General features: G+C 39.5%; 2 protein-coding genes across 3 annotated transcripts in view; both read right to left on the reverse strand.

Annotated features, from left to right (window-relative positions):
* Positions 1–3,001: 3,001 nt before the first annotated feature.
* On the reverse strand, positions 3,002–7,300 carry MUSTN1 (musculoskeletal, embryonic nuclear protein 1). Its single transcript, XM_074914218.1, has 3 exons — positions 7,043–7,300; positions 4,125–4,245; positions 3,002–3,346 (listed from the first exon to the last, which is right to left on the reverse strand). Exons 1-3 carry the CDS (start codon positions 7,049–7,051, stop codon positions 3,240–3,242), a joined length of 237 nt encoding a protein of 78 aa, XP_074770319.1. The 5' UTR covers positions 7,052–7,300; the 3' UTR covers positions 3,002–3,239.
* Positions 7,301–10,828: 3,528 nt separating this feature from the next.
* STIMATE (STIM activating enhancer) overlaps positions 10,829–26,461 on the reverse strand; it is a 36,660-nt gene continuing 21,027 nt past the window's right edge. The window contains exons 4-8 of one of the 2 annotated variants that reach the window (XM_074914216.1): positions 23,368–23,489; positions 17,452–17,564; positions 16,455–16,532; positions 15,430–15,579; positions 10,829–14,956 (exon numbers count right to left, since the gene is read on the reverse strand). In XM_074914216.1, the coding sequence (XP_074770317.1) occupies positions 14,840–14,956; positions 15,430–15,579; positions 16,455–16,532; positions 17,452–17,564; positions 23,368–23,489 (580 nt within the window). In that variant the 3' untranslated portion in view covers positions 10,829–14,839. The remainder of the gene's footprint in view (positions 14,957–15,429; positions 15,580–16,454; positions 16,533–17,451; positions 17,565–23,367; positions 23,490–26,461) is intronic. The other variant, XM_074914217.1, reaches the window with a different exon arrangement.

Raw genomic sequence — 26,461 nt, forward strand, 5'->3', positions numbered from 1 at the left:
AAACCACTTTTTCATATTGCTTTTTGCCAGCATTTTCCCCCTTATAACTCCACGGTAGGTAAGGCCATTAACTGTCCAAAATTAGCACAAAGATCCTGTGGAAATACTTGCATCTCTTCATTACTATTTAACAAAGCGTCCAGGTGGAGGGCATTATTCCAGTGGCCTTGGATTTGTGAGGAGACACTAATGCAGGGCTCAGTAATTTGTCACTTTGGCAGACATTTACAAGTTCACCATAAAGATTCTGTTGAGCACAGTGTTGTCTTAAACGGCTTATGCTTTCAGCAGCTTTTTTTAAAAATCACTTCTTCCAGACAGACTGTTTATACTACTTGCAAATACTACGTTGTTTATAGCAGAATACATAAATATGTATGTTTTAACAGAGAAAAACTGCTCTATATCTTATTAACTTCTACAACTTGTGTAATGCTTTAATTCCTTAAAATACACAGGATTATACACTTAGTGGCCTAAGATCCCCAAGAGCCAAAGCTTTAGCTTTAAGTGGATCTGTCATCAGTTTTCTAATACCCACATGTAAAATCCCATGGACATTAAAGAGCTGCTTTAACTGCACAGATTAGGCTGCATGATGGGCTCTGCCCCGCTCCTGGGAGCACAGAGCCGACTAGCACCTGGAGAAGCTGTGAAATCCCTCCCGCATCCCTTTGTGTCTTGCTGAAGCGACTACAGGAAAACCTCATGCTCAGCCTTGCCTTGAGCACCTGGCTCCGTTTCTGTGCAACCCCCAGAGAGCGCTGATGTCCAGGGCCCGCTGCTGCTGGTGCACTGGGCACCAGTCCTGCAGCACCCAGGGCTTCTCACTCTGAGGAATGAACATGTGTGAAAGGACTTCAGATCACCCCGGAGGGAGGATTGAAACCCACTATGACAACAGGAGATACTTTTGAGTGCAAAATGGCCTAAAACATCAAGACCTGGTGCTTTCTTCAGACACTTTTCTGTCACTATTTCTCATTATGAAAATGAGGAGAAAAAGGGAAGAAAACACATTTCCCATGATTTGACTTATTAGATTCACAAGGATGAAGATAAAGATGACAAAAAGTTCTCCAGGCAGCTTCATATTTGTTCCTCTCATACAAGTATCCCCTGTCCTGCAGCAGCAGCCAGTAACTTTTCTAACGCCGCAGCAAGACTGGGGTCAGGGGAGGATTCCTGCAATTCATACAGGAGAGCACAGACCTTGCTGTCACAAACGGGGAGCAACTTTGTTCCAGGGATACACTTTTACCTCCAATGCATATTTTTCAGATGAGGTCCATCTTAAAAGACAGAAAAAGAAAAAAAGATCCCTGATTCTGAACACTTACTGTCACCCTAGTGAGCATCACAAACAATTGAACCTGAGGACATCCTGGAATAAAGCTGTTAGCAAAATCCCAAGTTTCTAGTAGATAACTAACTTTGCTTCCCTGATGCATCTGCACTGCAAGTCTGTAGGACACAGACATTTCTGTGCTTTGCTATATCAGCACCAACATACCCGAAGCTGTATCTGAAATACAGCACACACACACACACCCCACCACCCCCCGCCTCCTGCTAGTCTAGCAGTCTAGACTAGCCAGTCTAGCAGATTTGCAGTATTCTGTCACTTGTATCCTACAAAAGAAAGTGATAACATTTTTCCACACTTGTCCCTCTCCATCATTTTCTTAATTATTAAACAACCTCCTGCCAACTTCCTATCACAAATTAAATAAGGAGGGTTTGTTAAATCTGATGCAGGGACAGTTCCAATGTTACGAGGGTGGGAACTTTTTTTCCCCCACTGTGTTTTGTCTTATTTTTATCTTCGAAGCTCTGGAGGGGGTCTTTCTCAGAGGAAAGGGATGTGCTGAGTTACCTGTGAGGAGACTGGGGCCCATGGAGAAATAGTGTCCAGCAGAAAGAGGAAGAACGGTTTTGGTGGCAAATAATAAGCTATGAAAGTGAAAAAAATGGGGCAGGGCAACACACCAGTGATACCTTTATTTTTTTTAAGGAAACCTCCCCCTTAAACCCAAAGGATTTGCTGCTGCCTTATGCACATTTCACTCTGCAGCCTCTCTGGGAGTTTCATGGACATTGGCCTATTTTATTTGTTGTTTGGGTTACAGAAAGCAAAGATGATATCTTCATGGTGCACAGACACCTTCAATATCTTAATCAGGTCTAGCCTGTGCTGAAAGTAATTCTTTAAGTAAAGGTGACACCTACCTTACCGTCCCCAGATGTGCAGCCAGGGACTTGGGCTGTGAGAGAAGCACAGCAGCTGCCAACGAAGCAGAGGATCAGCCGTGTTTGAGCACAAAGATCGAGCTGAGAGGAAATGCTCCAATTTATAACCTCAGGGGAAAACAGGTTTGATGTTTAATGAAGCAAATCAAGAGATAAACAGAGTTGCAAAAATCCAACTTCCAGAGATGGTTTGCTGTTCTACAGAGACACTCAGAAGGTTGCTCAGCTCCTCAGTCAGGCAGGACATGGTGCCCGTGCTGCTGGTCTATCAACTCACTTCTCACTTGATCCAAAGGGACACGAGGAAAAGGCCACTGGGGAATGGGCTGAAAGCCCTCCCCTGGCGCTGGGGCACACCGACAGCCCAGCATCTTACCTGCCGGCAGAGTGCTCCTGGGGAAATCACGGCCCTGCTGCCCTGAGGGGCTGTGAGGGACCTGTGAGGGGCAAGCCCTGAGGGGGGCCACTGCCCTGTGGCATGACCCAGACCTGATGACCTTGCCAGGGCACCACCGGGGTCAGCACAGACTTTGGTGAAGTCTCCAGGATTCTGTGATGTTGTTTCAACCAGCTCCTCCTCAGGTCCCTCCTGGTGAAGGCACAGTGTGAAGAAATTGCACTGACACTAAAACTGTGTCATCTGGATGTTTATTGTTTGCTTTTGACAGACTAGATTCTAGCTTGTAATGCCGAAGTGTCCACAGAATTAATCTAAGCCTAAATTGAAATTAGTCACCACAGTGTGCCAAGCTGTGTCCAACAAGCTTTTTTTTATTAAACCATTACAGCAAACACCATTCAACAGATAGAAAGAGAGCACATAATAAAAATTAACATGGAATTTGTACCCTTCAACATGATTCTATTCTCTACTTAATGACTTATGGTAGAAATTACCTACTTAGGTCTACAGTGACTTTAGTGTAAGGGGCAGAGATTTGGGAAAACATTACAACGATCATCTGGGTGAGACAAATCCAGCTCCACCGTCAGCCAAAGACGCTCTTGGCCGGCTCTCCTTTCGGTTTCTCGAAGACTGTTTCACCCCCTGTCCGATCCCGGCTGAATATGGAGGGTGCTACAGAGCCCATTTGTTCTTGGAAAAGAAAACCAGGAGAGGTAATCAGTGAAGCAGCACACCAAATTCATGGAGTAAAACTAGTGCTACTGAAATACATATATCCACATCTGATAAATATTTAATCCATCCATCAACTTCCCAAACCTTAAAGCACTGCTCCCATTCCAAGCACGGGGCAGACGACAGCACCTATAGGTGGTCACTACCATGGACTGGCCCCAAATACCTGCAAGTGCTTTAGAAACTTGGAAACTACTGAGGTCCAGGCTATTATACTGAAAAGGGGTTAAAATTCATAATTTTTCCTTACACTCTCCCACTGGTGGAGGAAAAGCAACACAAAACCAGAGTACCAGGGCCATTCAGTGCAAGCAGCAACTCTCTTCTCTCTCACCATCTGCCCTTTATCCCTCACAAATCTCTGCTTCATCTCAAACACATCAAATTCATCCGAGAGGCCAGAAATCCCCTAATCTATGACCAAGCCTCCAATCTTCAACTTGGGCTGTTGTTGATATTGATGATGGTCCCAGGGCTTGGTTTGAACCCTTGTTCAGAAGGCAAGGTCAGGGCTCTCCCTCCCACTCTGTCCTGACAGGGAGAACAATGACTCCAAGCAGACCCCTCTTGGCACCATGAAGATGATGGATGAGAAGTCCCTGCAGAGCCAGGCCAGGGTTGGCGAGCACACTGCTGGCTGCTGTTTCAGAGGTGCCCTTTCACTTGAAAAGAGCAATTAAGTTGATGTTTTACTTGGGAAGACTGCTTAGTTGTTTCCATCAAGGAGACTTACCACACTGCTTCATCACTTGGTAGGTTTTGGATTTGATTTCCTGGTTTTTGGAAAGGTTTCCTCTGGCTCCTTTAAGGTCCTCTTCCTTCACTGGAGGACGCTTCTTTTTCACAGGGGCTGGCTAAGAAGCAGACATGTTGCCCACACATCAGTATTTTGTGTTTGGAAGCATAGGAAACAAAGCTCTCTTAACCCAAAGGCTACAACATACAGAGATGCTAATACAATACTCCACCTATTTCATTTCTGAGACTGCACACTGAGCTACTCACCATCTTTGCACAACCATGATTTCACTGCCCTTCCCAAAATCTGTTGCCATTATTATTGTTCTGTTCTGAAAGTGTATTCTTGATTGTACAGCTTTTAAAAGAGACAGTGGATTGCTTAATTATATCTTTTAATTTATTTTTAAAAGTTTCTCTGTTCAGCCCTGCTTGGTCATTCTGCAAGTACTGATTGTTAATTCAAGAATCTGTCCAATATTTGGGAAGAAAAACAGTATCATTACTAAATCATGCTTGTGCCTCAGTCTACTCACTACTACTTTGGGAAATCAGTCAGAGAAATGCTAAAGTCTGGCTTGATTTAATCAGAATAAACACTTGACCCATAGTTATTGATCTTAAATTTAGGGACCAAAAGTATCTGAGAAATCAACAGGGTCGTCTACAAGCATGTACTGAACACATCTGAAACACTGAACTCAAAACCCAAAGAAGGAGAAGGAAATCTAATATGGAAACAAATGCATCATCAGGTGGTGCAACGTCCAAGTACTAATCTGTTTACAGTTTATCCTGCGAGAAGAAAATCAGGATAACATTGGTTCATATCAGTCTACCCCTACGTTTAAATTAGCACTACAAAGTCAGACACAATGTCACAGTAGCAGTGGGCACCATTAACATTCCCTCTTCGGTTTACAGTTTCAAGGACAGGTTGCCAAGGTCCCACCAAGACAGACCCTGTGGCAGGGTGGAGGGCCACAGGAGATACAATTAAAAAGAACAAAAGACCCACACACTGAAACATCAACAAGAAACTTCTCCGACCATGCTACATACATGGGGCCTCAGATATTTGGGTTCTGGCAGCGGTGGAGCCCACTTGTACATTTCTAGGCACCGCCTGTAACGCTAAAAACAGTTGCGGAGGGAAACAAATCCCTCACGGCCTGCGAATGGCTGGAGCAGCGAGTCCCAGGGAGCTTGCCGAGACAGTGGCTCTGGCTCCGGGCAGGGGTGGGCTGGCTGCACTGGAGCCTTCGGCATGTTTCCCGCTGGCTGTAAATTCCCGGGAACGCTCAGAATAGCTCACTGTCAATCCCCTTTGCATGTGCTGTGGGAAACAAAACATTCACAAGACCTCTGGGGAAAACACTCTACAAGTAGCCAAAGCAAGCAAGGGGAAAGGGTGGTAGCAAAGCCTTCAAAATTCATAACAACTTTTGGTGGGTTAGCTGGTTAACCAAACATCCCTACAGCCAAGGTTTTGTTTGTCCACCTGTAATGAGAACTGGTATGTGATGGGAACAGTCCCCCATGCCCACGGAGTGGTCCATGGGCAGCCAGAACATACCTGTGTTGGGTCCAACACAGAAAGGGAACCCCCACCCTTGTTTTATTAAGAGGAATACGAAACCTGCTCAGGACCTTTACCCATTATCGGCAACAGTCAGTAACTGCAAGGCTTCTTTCCCTGGAACAAGGGATTTCTTGCGAACAGGGTAAGGAAAGGAGGCACTTGAAATGCACAGAGACGCAGCAAGGCTGAGCAGAACTGTTAAATTTCATCCAGTTATTTTAAAATAAAGGCTCTCATGCTTTGATTACAGGTGGGTTTTCCAGCAGGACAGCTACCATGGATTAGTTGGCACCCAGCTAAAAAGCAGAACTGCTGCACAGAAAAGTTACATGAGCCACAGAGGCAAGCCCTGGACCTGCCTGTGCCAGCAGCCGCACCACTGCCAATTGCTCCCAAGGCAAGTGTGTTTGTAAGCTGGGTTTGCCAGGAGCCATTCCCAGCTGGCACAGCAGTGCAGCCTGAGCTTTATCTCCTCCTGTCACAAGTCAAAAAGTGTTGCTTTACAAGACATACAACTGGTTTTGTAAGTCTCTCTTTTCTCTGGAGTTAAGAAGATAAGCCAAACTGAGTTACTCTATATGGTGGAGGGATTGTGCTCTTCCACCCTTCCTGTGTTCTTACTCTCCATCCAACCCACCACATAAAGCTCTCATGCTGGGGAGGATGCTGCCAGGCATGGGTAGCTTGTGTTGAAAACAACGCTTATGTGAAATACATTGTTTGTAAGCTAATTTTAAGATTGCTTTGAAAGACTGATTACTGGGGAGCACAGTAAAGACAAACCATTGGTTACAAAATGAACACAGAAGTGTGTAATACAAAATTTCAGTCTCAGATACCACATACTAACGGCTATAATTTTCAGTCCCACTCTTTTCCTGCATGTCAATATATTAAGCTTTACACAGCAGCACACTTCAGTATAGCCGTGTCCTCTTAATACTCTCAAAATTTCAAATCATAGTCTGAGAAATTGTGTTGGAATAGCAGAAATCACTCCTTCTGAAACATCCTAAACCAGAGGAAATGTTTTTTCCCTTCCTACATAAATAAAAATATTTATGGTAAAACAAAACATTTTAAAACAGAATTAATTAGCCATGTAGAGGGCAGGTGCTCTCCATCAAATAATCCCTTCTAGCAACTTGTTACAATCTACAAAAGGAGCACTTTGACATAATCGAACAAGTCACATAGAGCAGAAAAGCCAAATTCACTAGTTAATGAGAGTAACTTGTTAATAAGCTATTCCAAGCAAACCATCTAAATCAGCAACACCTTTGTCAGGCACCCTGCTCTAGCCAGAGCCAGCCTCCCAAATCTCCCCGTACCTGTGACATAACTGCAGTGCTCACTCAACCGTAATCCCTTCCGAGGTCGTTTCCCGGCTTTGATTAAATCCAGCCTGTGCACTCTGCAAATGCCTGTTTTTTTCCTTGACTTATATAGAGCATCTAACATGAAGTCACTCGCTGGGTCATCTTCCCAAACCAGAACCCAGGATGATTCAGGTTAACAGAGGCTGCTGTTGTTGAAAGGTTTATTCTTAGCGATGACTGGGGTTGGCAGCATTTACTGCGCCTTGTGCCCGGGGAGGGATGAGCTGGGACTGACGAGGGCAGACAGCTGCGGCAGCGGGGAAGCCCAATCCACAACAAAAACGACTTCCCAGGGAGTCTGCTGGGCCTCTATTTATAACTTTAAAAGGCAAAACTTTGTTATGGACCCAAAACTGACTCTGAATCCTCTTGGGGGGGGGAAGAGACTGCGTTTTTTTCCCAGCATAGCAAAACAGGCATTCTCTAAAGATTATATAAACCTAACATTCAAGACATAACATTCTGCCTATCGCTTCTCCACAGGAATCTTTAACAGAAGAGTATGTTGTGTGTTTTGGAGAGCTAATAACGTAGAATATAGTTTTATCCTTACAGCTCTATTGCTGAGCTTGCTCTGATGGCAGCTCTTGCACAACTGAGAGTAAGATCACTTTCTACTTACAACAGTATTAGTAAGTTCAATCATTTCACCTGTCACCTGTATAGGACTTACTCAGACATGAATAAATTCAGTGTTCCCCACTGTACATGATGACAGTAGTAAAACCTTTTCCAGAACTTCACATTTGTTCTCTAAACAATTTCTTACTTAGATAGAAAAAAAAAACCCTCTAAGCATGAATCCTAGATTTTTATTGCCAGAAGAGGGTTGGGTGGAGGGTTGTTTCCCTTTTATTTTTATATTTTTTTACATTAATTCTTCACAACACACACACACACGCACACAAATCAGTTTCTGTGACTGCGCTCAACACCTAAAAAGAATCCAAGACTCCAGCCAGGTATGTTAATATGAGAAAGGCAGACGCAGCAGACCTCCAAACATCTTCCACTTGAAAGACTGACCATTGTAGTGATAGAAATATGTTCTGGCCTTTTCTCGAGCTCTACCTGTTTTTTGTTTAGGCTACAGAGAGAAGCACAGAAGGTAAAGTCAAATTAGTATTTTTCATTACAAAAACATTACATCAACACCATCACACTAGTGCCGTACGATCAGGACTATGGGACTTGTTGTGAACCATCCCCCGGGCCTCTGGGTGCCCATCTTGCCTTTAAGCTGAATTCTTTTCAGGCCTGAGAAGATGCTTTGTTTTATGTGACTATTGGGGGAATTATTTGTAAGTTAAGAAGCACTTTGGATATTACCTACTTAGCCATTTTTTATGTTGAATTTCTATTTCAAACCCACAGCTTAGCAGACTAGAGGAATTGTTTCTGAAGAACTGTAGTACCTTTTACTAGGCTAACAAAGCAGAAGAAAAAAGCACTGACTTTAGGACAAACAGATTTTTTTTTTTCTATTGTACAAAGTAACACCTCTCCTTCTCCACTAAGATGTTTCTATTCAGTCCTGTGTCACTATTCTGACATTATCTATTACAACAGGAAAATAAAATTCTGCATGTTTAAAGCAAATATTTAGAATTCAAGACAATGAACTTTTTTTTCCCTTCTGTTTTGAAAAATGATTCATTTAATTGGTACTCCATATTCCTCACTCTAAAGCAAGAGTTATGCTTTCATGGCAATTTAATTTATACAGATTAAGACACCTTCAGCTTGCACACTGTTCAGGGGTAGATAAGGTGCCCAAAGAGGTAGGCATCATACCCTGAAGTTTCTAAGATACCATCCACAGCCTGGACAATTCTGTTCTCCAATTACACATTTCCTAAACCAACGCTGAATAAGCAGTACAACCATTTTCTCTTGCAGATCATGGGCTAGTTTTTTCTTACAAAAACCAACTTAAATCTACAGTTACTTACATTTCAGAGCAGAAATCCTGTTCACCTGGTTGAGGTCCTGAGATCTGTTAAACGGGACATGAAAGACAATGAAACAAGATAAGCTCATTTATTTAATAATAGCTATTAAACAAGTGAACCCTCTTTCATCTTCCACTGCAACATGCAGTGTGAAAAAGTCCTTTGCTGAGAAACAGCTGCAACTAAAACATGGTGATGACCATGGAGAATTTAGTGAATATCTGCCCACTGTGATCTCCAGGAGACACAGATCTTACAGAAGATTTGACTTCTCCAGGAAACTGCTAACATCCCTTAGTGGACTAACAGGCTTGGCAGGTTGAAGATTATTCTCCAAATTCCTTTAAGGATGCGGTGGGTATGGGGCTGTTTGTGTGTAGTAGGTGGGAAGTAACAGGCAAAGATTATAGAGGGGTGACAGAGGTAGTAGTGGATCGATACTGTGCAGGTCCAGCCCAGCAGAACACACTAAACTGCTCCCAAGACAGGAAGGGGTGACAGCAACAGCAGCACACTAAGAACAGGATTTCTGCTCTATTCTGGCATAGAGGTAACAACCTCACACCATTTGCAGCGCCCCACCCCAAAAAATAAATCGATCACCTGCACATGGTCACGTTACCGCTTCATAGCAAGCCAGCTCTCATGCTACAGAGTCCCCTCCTCATTCCTCCAACACTGCAAAATCTATGGCAGATACCTTGCCATACCTCCAGGAAAGCTGGAGAGTAAGATGGCATCTTTCTGCCCAACACAACAGAAAAAACCCAAGCTAGGCTACACTCATTTTGTCAGGTAGAATAAGGGAAGACCAAGTGCTTGCTGCAAGCACTTTGGTAATCAATTTCCTGGAGCTTAAGAGACAACTCTGCACTACATAGAGAGCATGTAGCAGCGATGTCTTTGTCACACAGAAAAGAATCAGCACTACTTCCCTCTTTCCCTTTTGCATGGCTTTGGGAAGTAGCAAAGACTAAAGTAAGCAAAGAAGACATTGGTCATCTCCAGAACGTTGCTCTCTGGAGAAAGGGCACAGAGAGACTATTTGGTCCTAAACTAGACATCCCCACGTGGCCCTTTTCTGCCCCCGAGGAGGCACTACATGAGTCTGGTGATACATGGCACCGCACCAGCAAACTTCTCAACCGGATCCTCAGACATCTTTCCGCCACATGCATTTCTACTACCCACTGCAAACAAATTGGAAGGGAAACGGAACATAAAAGATGTTATCAAATCACTGAATTAGGCCATGCCTCTGCCAAGGGACAGGACATGGGAGGTAAATTCAGAAATTCTAAGTTTACATGTTCTTGATGCCAACAACCAAAAGGTCTGGCTTTGCTCAGAAAGCTGACAGCAGGCTGTGATAATCAGCTGTGTGGTTACAGCATTTTAACAAGATCCTACACTCCAGAAAGTCTCAGGTCAATGTTCATCAATCTCAGGAGCTCCCTCAGGTTGCACATGGAAGGTTTTATTTTCAGTATGAAAATACAGATGGTTATTCTCCATGTGTGCATATTCTCCCTCCTCAGGGAACAGATCTGAGAAGAGCTTGCAAGGATTCTTACAGTTGTAAACAAAAGAACAGTAGTCCCTCCAACTAAATTGGGACTTGCTATGAAGGTAAATGAATATATTGAAATAAACACCAACCTGAGGCTGCAAAAAATTAGAACTGCAGTTCTGAAGTTAAACTCCAGGAACAAAACCTGCTTCCCACAACAGCACATTATAAACACTGAAACGTGCACTTTTAAACAGAACAAGTATAAAACAAGTGTACAAATTTGTAATAAGTCAAACTTTATTGTAAACCATTATACAATGTAATTACATCAGATACCCTTAGAAGTTTAAGTTAACACCACTGATTAAACAATACGGTTCAAACAGAGGGCAGCAGAATACAGCTGTTGGTTTTGCTCACATAGGCTATACTCTGAATTTACTTACAAACAAACCCAACATTCAATTTGAGACAGATACCCACGCAAGACAAAAACACCTACAAAAGAGTCCCTTTTTTAAAGATACTGCAGTTTTACTTTGTAAAACCATAGTAGTCATTTTCAGTAATTGAACTGGAAACTTTACCTAAAAAAGTTTGCACGCCTATGCTGTAGATCTACTCTGACTTGATGTGGCTGAATTTATTTGCTTTCATTACTGTTTTCTCCTGTAAAAAGCACAGCAAAGTTGCAAACATGGGTTAGTCAAGCACAGTGGCGGAAATTCCTTGTGATGCTCAGCTCTCAGCAGAGGGGAGAGCCCACGCCTCCCTTCCCAGGCACGGCTGGAATCGGAGCAGACACCTGGGAGAGGATCACTTTGCATTGCTCTAATTTTCAACTCAATTTCTGAGTTTTCCCTGAAGAAAAGCTATAGTACATTTTAGTTAGCAACAATAACATACAGCATTTACCTACTTAAAGTAAGACAAGGGGACCTGAACATATTAAAGCCAGAACTTGAAAACCACGTATCAGACAACACCAGTGTTTTAAATTTATGCAGATGTGTCACAGGTCAGATACTAGAAACAGTTAATACATTTAGATTAACCATTCGTGGTAAATTTGATCTCCATTAATACTTCTGTGTCTCTTCTATAAGTTACAATCCCTTTCTCTTACTTTGGCATATACTACATAGCTTATTTTCATTAAACAGAATCACATTTTTAAGCACAGCCTGAGTTAAACCTTTGCTATGAGTTGTCCCAAATGACCCTTTACCAGGCATAAATTTAGAGTGTCAGTCTGAGGATAATGCAAAGGTCATCGTGTTGTAATATTATTACTGGATCAACTCTTTACGAAAAATTTATTATTTCAGACTGTACTGCCAATACATTTCAACAAACAGTAAGACATAGTGAAGCACTAGGCACACATTTCCTTCTCACACATACAAGCTCTTCAGACAAGAGCACTTGTCCTACTTGTACCTACTGCAAGAATTTCAATTTTTATCTTACAAAGAGGAAAAGTTCCAATTTTATATTTTCCATCTCTTCCACATGATAACAAGGAATGAATTGAAAAAAAAAAATCCAGTTTTTGTTATTTGGTTAAGGGTGTGGGTAAGTTTTATTTTAGTAGAGAAAGTTAGAGCTGTTTTTTCCCCTCTGAAGATACGCTCCTCCTGTTACTACTGTGGTGTTTAAAATACTTCTGTCTCTTTGGCTCATAGTGCTTTACTACATCACCTTGCTAGGCATTATCAAAATCTCAAACCAAGTGACATTTAAGCACTTAAGACAGGAAAAATTAGGCATTCATATACCTTTGCTATAACCATCTTCAAGAAACTGCTCCATAGTGCTTTATGCTGTTTTGTACTGGGTCAGTAAGTTTGAGGTCTGCTCAAAACAAATGTTTTACATAATTAAGGCCATAATTTTATACTGACACTTCACAGACTAAACACGAGAACAGAAACAGAAATAATTTTGATAACTTAAATAAAACTGGAGAAAAGGAGGGAAAAGGAAGATAAAATGAAAGCTCGTACAGTTAAATTTGTGTGCGCTGCTCGGTTATCTCTGATGGTTGACAAGGATGGCGATGGCTGTGCAGTGGTTATGTAGCACGTGTCGAATAGCTTTATTTCACTATCTGAAATAGAACAAATCCTACGCTAAAAAAATAAATGCTGACATTTGCAGCAAGAGCCAGTCCTAGCTCTTAAATCCCTTTGGAAAAGTGAGCTGTATGAGACTATTCTTTTGATGAAAATGAATTCCTTGAAGTACTGTGCTTTTGAAGATATGCGCCCACCCCAGGGTAAACAGACAGGAGAAGATGCAAGTCACACAACCAATGAAAAAGACCAAAAAACCTGAAACAGAGGCAACACTGATTAGGGACATTTCCCCATCCCCCCGCTCCCCCATTTCAGAATGACTCAATTAAGCTTCCATTGTCATTAGTATCTAGGTTTAGTCTAAAAGAAACACTAGTACTTAAACTTATTGCAGTTATTACATTTCAGTGCACAGTAACAGAGGTCAGTGGCTCAACTAAACTCGAAAATATTAGGTTTGGTAAAATGTCCCTTCTAGCTGCTGGACACGCTGAGGTGTACCTGAAGTCTTAGAACATTGTGTTCACCTCGGCAGCCAAGCAGTGACCAGGAATGCTGGAACAGTGAAAGTAAGTACGGGAGCGCACAGTTCAGTATTTACTAAGGCCCAAGAACCTCATTTAAGTGGTCTGGATAATAAATCACATTAAGACCTAGTAAATCTATAAAAATGTAAAAAATCTTAAAAAGTTCTGAGCAGTTTTCCGATGAAACTGTTTGGTTTAAGGCTTGGAACATTTCTGATGTCCAGATACTACAACAGATTTGCAATTAAGGTCTGTTGTCACTTCTTTGACACATCGCCTTGTCCTACACAAGGTTTAACTAAAAGCAAGGAAAACCATCAGAAACAATCATTTAGAAAATAAGTAAAGCAAAAAAGACATCACTGAAAACATGTCTGCTAGGTTTCAGATCAGAGCGTTTTGTCAATTAGCAGAAGACAGACACTAAAAAAAAAAAAAAAAATCACAAAAATTCTGTAGTAACAACTGTATTATACCTCTTGGGTTTGTTTTTTGCTTGTTTTGTTTTTTTGTTTTTTAAATACTAAAGGCTAATCAGACTGTATGGAAATTAAACAGGAGAAATCTCTTTTTTTAAAGCACATTAAATCGAAGATTGCTTTTCCAACAAAAAAATCGGCGGACAGAATTATTTGCAATATTGTAGTACAACTGCGTCAGTCAGATCAGGGTCCTGTATGGCAGGCCCTCTATAAGGAAAAGTATAAGAAATGTTCCATCTCTTCTGGGTCATTTGAGAGGTATGCACAAGAGACTTGCAGAAACAGAAATAATTAGTCATCCATAGATACTAATTTCACAAATAAGTAACCTATCACAACAGATTTTTGTTATACACTAAAGTGCACGTTTGTCAAAAATGCAAACACCACCTCCTATTAAAAAAGCTATTTTCAAATTGTGGTCAAAAGCACACTTAGGACTGCATTTTTAGTGATATTTGGTGACTTCAGCAGTGACAGAGAGCTTTTCCCTTCGCAATCCCTTTGTTTTAAACCAGGACACAAGGATAAATAAGATTTTCACTACAAATCTTTTGACCTGTTCTGCACAAAAAAAGGGAACTGCACCCTTTTCTCTGACAAAGAGAATCTTTAAATACAACTGTATGAAAATATAACTTAAATATAAAATAGTCAGATAGATTCGAGGAGACTTGGAAAAAAATCTTTGTTCCACCTATTAGTTCCATAGGTACCCGGTAGCAAGTAAACATTTGTACTTAAAAAAATAACGTTAAGTTACAGCTTGTAACCATAAACTATTCTGCTCTAGGAATTATGCTGCAAAAGCCAGTTTTAGTAATAAAACACACTTCTTTAACTTAGTTGATTCGGATGACTTTTTGAGAACATCTTTAACTGTATCATCAGTAACCATAAGTGAACGATTGCTGTATCTGTTTTCTGTGATCTTCTCTGAAATGTCAGATACAAATCCACTTAGTGACCAGTCCTTAACAACGCTGTGTTTTTCACACATGATGAAAAGACATTCTTGCATAATTGGTCAGTGTGTCTGTAGTGCAACTGAACTGGAAGTCTTCCAACCATCTGCGTTCTGTTGGTTGACCTTACTTAAGTCAGTTTGTATGAAAAGGGAGATGCAATTGCAACATTAAAACCCACTGACTGAAGTTTTTGCCATGAAACCTGCAAACGCACAGGTCAGGGAATGTGTCATACAGGCAGACCAAAACGATGCTTCTTTTTCTTAATGGGCTTTAAGTTGGTCAGTCTACGCAGGTCCTCTTCAGCATCTGATTCCTCCATCTCATCATCTGCTGAGATAAGGATCTAAAAAGAAATTACAGCTTCTGAGTAACAGGGATCAAAGTCACACTCTTTCTTCATTCTATTTCTAACCTACTTTTTTTCATGCTTGCAAAACACCTTATCATTTGCTCAAGAAAGAGCTTAATAGATAGCTTATAGCTATAGCCTCCACCAGATTCCTCTCTCTCTAAAATATTAACCTCTTTTGTATTAGAATTGTCCATTAGTTTTGTATTCCACGGGGTTTTTTTAGAGGCATTTGTAACAGCTCATTGCTGATATATTTAAATATATTATTATGCCTTCCTTCCCACCCGGAACCACCATGAGCAGTGCAACACATCTCTTTTTCTCAACGCAAATGCTAGGAGCTAGGTGTTAGAGGTACATGCAAACAAAATCAAAACTAAGTTGACAGTGTTACAATCAAATCAATAGCATGAGGGATTAACTGGATTAATATTGCATTAATTGCAATAATTAACTCTACATACTTCTGACTCTGACTCTTCATGTGATGCTGCTCTCCTGTATCGGACTTTACTTCCATTTCTTGAATCTTGTCCTGCTTCCTTTTCTTCAAGTTTAGCTTTTGTTTTCCCTTTCTTCATTAGAAAATTATCTACTACCCAGAACATCAATGCCTGTTTAAGAGAAGGGTGAAGTGACAGTTGAGTTTTCCTCAGAGTAGCTATGTTCATTTGGTCAGTATTTGGACAGAATTAGGAACACTTGACAATAATTCTGAATCGACCAAACAGATAAAATCTTGTATAGGCATACAGTCACATTGCTTATTACATGCTGCATGAATGCTCTAGAACTGCTACTTTATCGCTTTGTAGAAGAGAAGAAAATAAGAAAAGCAGCTACTATTCAGAGTGATCATATATTAACTCATGTAGAAATGTGAACGGTTTAGGCAGACATCTTTGTGCAACAGACTTTTGGTTCTCAAAGGATAAAATCCATGCTTGAGCAAATTAATGAAAGAAAAAAAAAAATCACCAGCAGTTATTGAATGCAAGGACACCCATGATCTCTGGCTCTAGTCCCTAAATCCTGGATTACTGGAAGAGTATACTTTGGGAAGGATGATTGCACACTTGCCCTTTTCCTCTGCTCCATCATAGGCCAGCTACTATTAGCTATGGTCAGATACAGGATACTTCACAGTACAGCTATCCTTAGACCAACTGTTTCCTAAAGCAAATTTCATTGTAATTTTATAATCTATGTCAGTATTTCAGTATTACACTCAATCTACTGAAGTCATCAGGCCAAAGAGGTCTATGAGGCATTTCTGTACCTCTCCTGAACCTGGTTACTTAGCTCAATATGGATTTCAGCTTTGTAAAATCTACACGTCCAGACATTTTATCCATTCTTTAACACCCTTCCTCTTTAAAAATTAACTTAAGCACCAAGGTACACTGTGCTTTAAGGAATAATGTTAATTAACACATGGCAGAAAGATATCCAAGTAAACATCTCACAGAAGCGTGCAAGGTGTACTAACATTAACAAAGAAGGGAACTATCAGCATGACGATAGCCAGCTCCAGCTGGGGGTTCTCTATAGGATTCAATAAAGCTACCTGTGAAAAGAAAAGGATTAAGTTCAGATCATGGCAGCATGTGCACATAACTGGATTAGTAAGTGTGATTGTTCATGTACTAGCTAATGCTACAGAAATAATTCATATGAACCAAAAAAGGACAGCTTTGTAGAAAAGGAAAGTACTTAGGACAGCTTATAAACTACCACAGATAAGTAAGTGGGGCTGGCAAGAACAGTATCTCTGTCATTTTTGTTTACAGAAGTCTGAAGAGCTGTGTTAGAACCATCTTGAACATTTTAGACCTGCGCGCTTCCCAGGAACTTATTTAAGTTCCATCTTTAGGAAAACTTAAACAGAGCAGAGTTTTACAAAATACAGCAAGAAGACAGTTCTTAAGGTAGTCCAGAGCATACAACAGTGACTAACTGGTTTTAATGGACTGTAACACCACACACCATCACTGAGTATAACATTGCACAGATTCTATCAAAGTAAATATTTATTCAGTCATCAGCAATGGCTTCACTAATCCACTGCAAATTTCTAAAATTCTACAGTTTAGATCTATTAACAAGGTCAGGCAAAGAAAATTCTTTAAAATACTACAAGAAGCAATACAAAATAGCTGTAAGTAAGGGTTAAAGGATTAAGAAAAGGAATAACCACTTAGTAGCTTCAAGAGCACTCAGATAAGGAGATAGAATAAAATTTTATATATTGCAGTATATAAAACCCCTCCAAAATATGACAGGATATTTCTGGCAATGGATGCCAGAAAGCCTAATTAGCAGTATCCTCATCAAACTAAAAGAACATAGTACTACCAGAGCTAAATGACATTGACTGTAGACAGTTATGATGCTTGAGCCAAACCAATGCACACTATTAGAAGTCTACTGCTTTACAACTTCCACCTGAAATTAGTTTGCCTGTAAAATGCTGTAAAAATACAAACCTCTTTCCACTGAGGTATAAGAAGCACAATAATGATGATGGTTTTCTCAAATATCATAATCATTATGTACAGACCACACTGGCCCACCCATGCACTGCACTGCACTGGGTCACCTGCAAGAAAGAAAAAAGGTTCAATATATGCATAGGGTTGATTTCATTTCACAGTAAGCATTTTAGCAAAGCAGTATTAGAAGAGGCAGGCAGCTATAACCTCTTAAAGTGCTTTCTCTGATTTCTGTAGTGCGGCTCCTTCTCCTCCCTCAGCCTCATCCCAACATTCCAAAAGTATCAGTTAGACTTTATCCAATTCAGTAGTACCTGGTTATACGCTCACTGGTTTACATAATCTGATGAAAGCAAGATACAGTTGCATTACATTTGTTTCTCATCAAATTGTTATTTTTGACCCACTATGAGGAAGTATTAAGTTTCTTAAAAGGGAAAAATTAAGGGGAAAAACATATTTCCCTTCAGTTTAAGTAGAAACGTGATGATTTTCTGCTGTTCTCTCTAGGCTACCTCAAACAAAAACTTATGTAGACTATTATGCTCTATTAAAGCAAGGAGAGGAAGAAAAAGAAAAAAGGAATAGGACTGGTATGCCTAACAAGCTTTGCACATGAGCTCAAAGCAGCACTTCACTGGAAACTAAAAGGAAGCTCTGGAGGGGGTGTTCGCTGTTTAGCCTTCACAATAGTCTTCTGCAACATCTTCAAAGGCAACTTAAAACTTTTAGCCTGGGGATAAATAATGGGCAGTGGAAATTCAGATGCCTTTATGTAGCTGTAACACAATGGATAGTTTGCTACTTCCTTTTCTGGAACATTTCTGAAAGGCTTTCAGTATTAATACTTGGCAATAGTCTTGAGACTTACCATTTGCTGCTTAAATGCTATGAAGAGAAACTGATAAATCAGACTGGAGTTCGAAACAAAGAAAACTTCCTAAACAACTTTCACAGTAAAAGCTAGTGATCAACACTCAACAGTCCTAGGGTAAAACAGTTAAAATGCTCAAGTGTTACAGTTATATACTGCAGTGTATGGCTTCCGTTGTTAAAAAAAAAAGTTAGAAAATTGGAAAGGGGAAACAGTAGTAATTCAAAGTTAAGCAACCATGATTCTTCTGAAGATACAAGGCCTGAATTAGAGAATTAAATTTTAGCAATTAATTTTACTCCACATTTTTATTAGCATTTTCTAGGTTTTTTCATTAACTAGCAAATATAAAAAAATATAATCTAGCTTTAGCTACAGACTTACCATTGAAACTTTACCAGTTTATTCTAAGATTTTTTCCAATCTGTATTTAATTCCTAAAAGCAAAGACAGCCATAGCAGTTTTGCATCTCCTCCAACCCTGTCACATGAGATTTTGCATGTTCAAAAATTGTGAAACTCTGTATTAAGAGTGGTGTGCGCTATCACCAGTGAATGTTTTGTTCCATGATCTTTTTGCAGGGAGGGGCATGGTTTTTTTGGTATATGACTGAAATGACAAGTTGTGTATATTAAATTCTACTTGAGGATTTTTGTGTGCCCTACTGCATCTACAAAATTATCTCTCAGCTCTAATTACAAGTGGGGAGAACAGGGATGTTCTCTACTTTCAATTTATCAAGTCTTTTGACAGTGTCCCAATAGCATCCTTATAGAAAAGTTGTGGAGATATGGACTGGATGGGTAAACATACAATTCTAACAAAGGAAGAAAGCTTTCACAATGAGAGTGGTTAGGCACTGGAGTAGGTTTCTCAGTGGGGTTCTTAGATCTCAGACCGTGGATAAATTAAAAATTGGACTCGATTATGCCCTGAACAACCCGCTTGAACTTTGAAGTTAACCCTTCTTTGAGCAAGGGGTTGAATTATATGACCTCTGGAGATCCTTTCCAACAAGATTTTTACAACAATTTTATAAACTACTCCATTCAAGGAAAAAAGAAGGTGTTAATAACTTCACCGTATCCAGGAGGTGCTCCCACGACTATCTGGGACACCTGTATGTTAAAAAACTCAATACACAAACTCAAATTAGAACTTTAATGTTGAAGCCATAAAGCTCTAAATTAATTTCTGACAGTCTCTCTTGAATTCTGGTTTTACACCTGTCATGTATAAATTACATGTCTTGAATAAACTACCAAGTTGGTAGAAATCTTGTTACTGCAAGAAAAGTGCATTCAAGACTGAAACTGAAAATGTCTGAATCCTCAGCACTGACAACTGTAGCAGCATTTTTTGAAAATGCTGGGCAATGAAAAACTAGTCTATAGTGTACTCTACTTTCATCAGACACTTTGTAAACGCACATTCATAAACAGTTCGAACAAAATACCTGTAAAAATAAAATTCTTTTATTCTGTAACTTCTTTGTTCTTCAAATCCTGAGAAATTTCTACTCCAAAATAAATTTTAAAAAGTTTTGAAGTGCTATCTACCCTATATGGCTATAAGTGTGTTTGCAACTTTCAGAGCAACTAAGAGCTAGAGGGAAAAGATGCATCAAATACAATTTCTAAGCTTTGCCATCTGAGAAGCAAAGACAAGCAAAGAGACCACAGCACAATTTAGTTGCTGATGAGTTCCTTGTCACCAAGAGGGATTTAGTCACCTGTTTTTTACTGAAGCAGCTAAAGCAGCCTAAGACAAGGGAAGGAAAACGGAGGGAACATTCTTTTCAGTACAGATCACGACTGCTTTTCTACTCTTTACATACTCAAATTTATTAAGTGATTTTGTACTTCTATTGAAATCCAGCCACTGACGTAATGAATCTGAAAATGCAAAACTGGAAATAGGAAGACAAGTCTAATAAACTTAAAAATTCTGACACAAAAAAACCCTTGAGGGAGTGTCATGCTACTTTGTTTGTAAATCAGCATGCAGTGCTGTTTTGCTGTACAAACAGCAACCATTTACAAATGCTGATATTTTGGTATTCTATTCTTTCCTTGAGGCATTTATGCTTAAAAACTATCCGCCATATAAAGAAAAGGCTTTTAAAACCAGCAGGACATTGCTATTTTTGTGACAGCTTCAAGTAATGAATCACAAGGGATCAAGTAATAGAGCTAAGAAGGGAAATGAGCTCACAGTGTGAATTAACTTGAGACAAATGATTATTTAGGCTCTAGAAACACAAACAACATCGCTCAATCACAAGAAGAGACTTGGCTTTTTTTTTTTGGGGGGGGGGGGGGGGGGGGGGAACCTCTTGTTTCCTTTCCTACATTTGAAGACAATCTGAAATCACACTGATCTCCAAGCTGAGGGCATGACTTTACTACTTCACATAAAATGCCATGAGCCTCTGATACTTTTAATGAGCAGACACCTCACCACCCACATATGCTAAACATCCATATTCAACTTCAAAATACTAAGTCTAAACACACTTATGACCCCACAGGACTGCATTTCAGTCCCCTCTTCTACCCTTCTTAATTTAATTATTTTAAATAATCTTACGAAAAGACAAGTTTTCTTGGGGCCATAGTGCAAAATTTTCAATAAAATGGTGTTATGAGGGTTTTCACTTCAGAAATAGTAGTACTTAACAGAAGAGGGCAGTGAACAATCCAGTGTAACCTGTCCTTTTTAGACAGATTTCTTACATAGGGTCTAACCTGGCTGCAAAGCCATTACTAATAATTTTCCATCTGTTATCCAGTTCTCTTTATACCAGAAGCCTCTCCCACATAATTAATAGAAATACTGATTTACAATATGCTTTTTAACAGTCCTTATGATAGCTTGATTAAAAAACCAACACACTAAGGTCAGAACAGCATATTAATGAAGATCTAGAGAAGAAAGTCACTAATAAAATGATCAGATACTGGAAAGAACAAATAAGGAAGATTTATATAATTTCATACATCGCTTATACACACATAGAAGAAATACTCGATAAACAAGTTTAGGCATTTCAGATTTCCTAACTCAAAATGACAATAATGGATGAGTCGCAGACCACCTCCACAGCAGAAAACATGTAACAAGTTCATTTGTTGGTTTTAAGAGCTTAGCGACTGCAGTCACGGATGCCTCATAACTAAAAACAGATTCATTTTGGAAGCCAATAAGAGATAGAGAGAAATTTCAGGACAGTGAATATATTCCCCACATCCTCCCATCCACACAGACTGCTTATTGCTAAAAGAAAATTAAAATGTCCTTTAAAATTATACAAGCAAAAAACAGAACGCTACTAGGAAGAAATAAAATCTAGCATTTGACATGACTACAAGTATCTATCTATAATTGTAATACATACACCAAGTTTTTTTGCTCTGAGTGGAAAGCCAATTTTATATGGGCTGAAAGCTGTTCAAACATCTTTAAATGGCTTCAAGCCAAATGAACGATCAGAAAAAGGGACTTAGGGCAATAGGTCTCAAAGCTCAGTCAGAAGGGGCAGCTCAGCAATGTCTCAGTTCTATCCTCACCCTTTTCCCTTCCCTGGGCATTGATGCTTACCTAATCCCTTAGAGAACCAAGTCTGGGCACTGATCTGGAGGAATTATTTACTTTTCTACATATGGTGAATTTTCTGATGGTTTAGCTCTCTGAATCAGTTCCCTGAAGAGTCAGATGTGTTTCCACCAAGGAAAAGAGTGGAAATACTGGACTGTGACATGTGGGAAAAAGCAGATAAACAGGGTTGTGGCAGTGCTGATTTAAACAGCTTAAATGGTCATAAACTGTACCCTAAAAGACACACTTTAAATCTACACAAATCTAACAAGAAGTGCCCTAATGGTACAGGCAGATATTTCTCTTGAGATAGAAGCTCGTTGTCATCTCTATTTTAAACCTCTGACATTAAAGCAAGTAGCAATTACTGTTATTTGATTTAATTGTAAATTTCCCAAGCTTTTAAAGTACTTGAACTTGGCAAGACCTTTAATTTTCTTCTTAATTCTGTCAGCCACTTAAAATCATCAAAACCAAAGAAACCTACCAATGATAATTACGAAATTGCTGTGAAAGCTTTTACTTTGTTAGGCAAATGTTATTTAAACTTTTTTTCCCCAAACCATGGGCTTTTTTTGTTTGTTTGTTTGTTTTCCTCTGTGATGAAGAGCCATAGCTCTCTTAAGGCAACCTCTCCCCCCATTCCTATCAAGAAGCTTCCAATGTAAGTTTTAGCACCTATACAGGACTTCCATCCCCAACCAGTCAGACTAAGCAATCTGAAAATAACAGGTTGATCGGAATTAATTGTCAATGTTGAGTATGCATGATACTCAACTGCGCCTGCAAATCTACAATTGCTGCAGATCAGTGAACTTCTTTGGCTAACATAATGGAAGATAAACCCCACAACTTCACGGGAAAGTGATTTCACTAGTCTATCCCTTAGCCTGTACTAAAGATGTATGCATTTTTCATCAGTGACACAAGCCCTACATGCAGGGCTTGAGTGATCATTACTTGAGGACAAACACAGGCCATCTCGCCATTCTCTTCACTGAAGGTATGTGGTTGTTTACTTTAGAGAGGGCTGGCAGAACTCAGCCTGTATCTTCACACAACAGCATGTAGTAGTTCAGTGAAAGCTTTAACAGGAAATGACCTACCAGCTATCATTTATTTAAAAGTGTTTCAGAGTAAGTTTATCATACCATTATTTTTACCATGAATTAGCAAATATTATAACTTCTTCAAACAATTCTAAAAAAATAAACATTCAAGCAATTGTCCCAAACTCACTAAATGCTTAGAGACTTGCTGAGCTAAAACAGAAGGTGCATGCTGAGATACAAAACTTAAAGAACCCCCATGACAAGTGAAATGTTAAAATTACTACTATAATAATTATATAATGATTTTAAGATGAGTTAATCAGTAGCTGAAATACTTCGAGATTCTATCCTGAAAATCATTTCAGTGCAAGAACAGAAACATTTACCATATTCACCAAAGCGAAGGGACTCCCACTGCTGCCATTCCACAATGCTACTGACTGCACGTATACCAATGTAGATCAACAGCATTCCTAATGTAGCATCTAACAAGAAGTTGATAAGGTACCTGAAAGGAAAAATGTAAATTAAAACAAGGAGCAAGGGTCCGTTTTCTACAAGTTCAGTGTATTTTAACACCACAATTGGTAAGGGATGTGTATATATGTTGAGCAGCCACAGTATCGAGAATCATCATTTATGCAGTTCCGTAATTACTTAGCCTAAAATTGAAATAGTTTTAGAAGAGTCTCAGTATTTTGTTTCTGTCCTTAAAGTTAAGCTCCAACTACTGTTTTTGTGAACTCTGGTGCGTGCATGTGCATACTCTATATTAAACTCCAATATTCATTTTACTCCTTTAAATTAAAACCAGTTTTCCTTTTTACCATTGTGCATTTTATTCTATATGGAAAACCTGTATTTGAATAAAACCAAAGGAATAAATGGAAAAGAAATAAAAAGAGAAGTTATCTTAAATGCACCTCAAGGAATTTTAAGGTAAAAACCCAACCAAAACCACTTTCATTCTGAGGGGGAAAGACACCACAACTAGACAGTTTTTCTTGCTCAAGGGAACCCCCTCCTAGCCTCAACAAGGATGAATGTGCAGTGAAATACCATGCCTACAGAGTACAGTCACCATCTAGGCCAAATTTCAACTTATTTAGTGTTCTTTAGATTTACTTTCCTGCACTTCAGGAAAGTGTTGTTGTTTAGATTTACTTTCCTGCACTTCAGGAAAGTGTTGTTGTTTAGATTTACTTTCCTGCACTTCAGGAAAGTGTTGTTGTTTAGATTTACTTTCCTGCACTTCAGTTCTTGCCTAATAAACATTTGAAATAATCAGGAACAAGCCTTCCCAGGAAAGAACCCAAACCACCCCTCAACGGACACACAACTGTTGCACTACTAATTTTATAGTTTCAAGAGAAGCTGCTGGATGTTACCTATAATTCAAGAAACCTGGAATTACTGTGTGTTTCAAATTAATTCTTAGGTTCACTAAATGGTGCAGCTGAAATTCAGATCATTTTGTTAAGTCAGCTTGGTTTATTTACTATCACTAGTTTCAGCTGAAGAAAACAGCAGTTGAGAAAGAGCCAGATATAAGATGCAGAGTAAATCCCTGTTACTGAGATTCTTATTTGGTAATTCCAAATATTGAAGGCAAACTCTATAGTCTGTAGGAACTGCAGGGATAAAAATAGCAAATCAGAGGCCTGTGGACTTCTGCTGGCTGTGTAGCCAAATCCATGTGGACAAGATAGTAGCAATGTGGCAAGTGAAGACAGAATACATGCATTCAAGCAGTAACAAGGAGCTGTTCTGACCTTCAAAACCCCATTCAAGAGCATCCCAAAAATAAAAACAAAGCAGACATGCCTTGCTTCAGCTAAGAATTACTCATAAACTTTCTAACAAAATACTTTTCTAATAGTTGTGTCTCAAAGCAGAGTTTTAATGTGCTTCCTATTGACAAACATTAAAAAACCAGGTTTAGTGTTTGGCAGAGGAAACTCAGCAATTACAAGTCCACACAAGTCATCTTAAGGCCACAAGGGGCTGCTGTAAGTCTACAGCAGGAAGGCAGCCATCAGGAGCAGGGAGAAGAGATGTGCCAACACCTACTTCACATCCAATGACAGCTCGCAGCACAGGCCAAGTATGCCTGATACTCCCAAACCCGTCAGGCTCACTACATGCAGGCAACATGCTCATTCAGCGATGCACTGCATTAACCCTGCTCACATATAACCTGTGCACAAACAACAAAACAAGTTGCTGCCACTATCAGATAAATGCATTTGGCCGAGAATTCAGCGAGTTAATGGCTGCGTTCATATAAACTTCCTGGTGTATGGCATACAGCCGGCTGAGTACCCTGCACTACAGAAGAAAAGTGCTGTTTGTTTTTGCTGTTTAAAATTCTTCAAACAACGACCCATCTGTCATGATGTTTTAACAGATGTTTTATCAGCTTTGATATTATCACACACCTGCCTGAATTACAGCACTACATTCCCAAACGAATAAATGGAACTTCCAACTGTAGTTCTTTCCAAGCTTTGGACAATAATGTTTTCTAAAACTACATTTTCTGGTTTTGTTCTGAAAATAACCCACTAACTACAAGGCAGGAAAGAAGAGAAAACTATCTACATTTGAATATGCCAAGTAAAATTATTCTTACTTAGAATCAGACAGAAACATTGCTTTTACTCACTAATTTTGACCCACTTCCACACTTAATATTCACAAGAAAGGACAAGCGGCTTTGCTTAATACTACACGCTACTTTTTCTGCTAACAAGCAGGACCTGCACCCTTGTCTGAGAAATTATACTACTCCACATTACAATTTTTGTAATCCCGAGAACAGTGAATAACAGTTCTCTACATCACCCTCTTCCTTGTTTTGTGTCATGTTACACTTACACGAGAAGTGGAATTTGAAAATATAGTTACGTAGGTAATACTATTCCATGTAGAAAAGAACACACATTAGTAAACTTTTAATTTTGAAAACTCAGCACACAGTACAAAGTTATTTTTAATTTTAAAATACTGTAATAAACTCCCAAGCTTTAAAAACTGAATTTTAGACACGCTTTGGTTAGCTTATTTGAATATATAGTTTAATATATAAAATGGAATGAAAGCAATTTGCACCTGCCAGTTTTTGGATCTATCAGGAAATTCTTAAACCAGTAAGCAAGGAAGATCCTACAGTGATGCCTGGTATTCTTGAAGTTGTCATAATTCTAATTTAAAATTTACAGTTAGTGTGTTAAAATAAATGCATCTTCCTTACCAAAATTCTTAGTGGTGGCAAGAGAAAAACAGTGTTTTACTTGCACATTTATAGCATGCAGGAACACAAAACTGAGGAGGAATAAGGGAAATAAAACAGGCTTGTGAAGCAACACAAGCATATTCCTTGAGCTGCGAAGGTCCTTTGTTTACCGAAGGACAACAGTGAGCAGATGCCATTGAAGGAACTGGATTGGTTTTAAATGGCAAATTATTAGGCTTTTAAAA

Source organism: Athene noctua, chromosome 10 (genome assembly GCF_965140245.1).
Source record: "Athene noctua chromosome 10, bAthNoc1.hap1.1, whole genome shotgun sequence".
NCBI classification, from domain to species: Eukaryota; Metazoa; Chordata; class Aves; order Strigiformes; family Strigidae; genus Athene; species Athene noctua.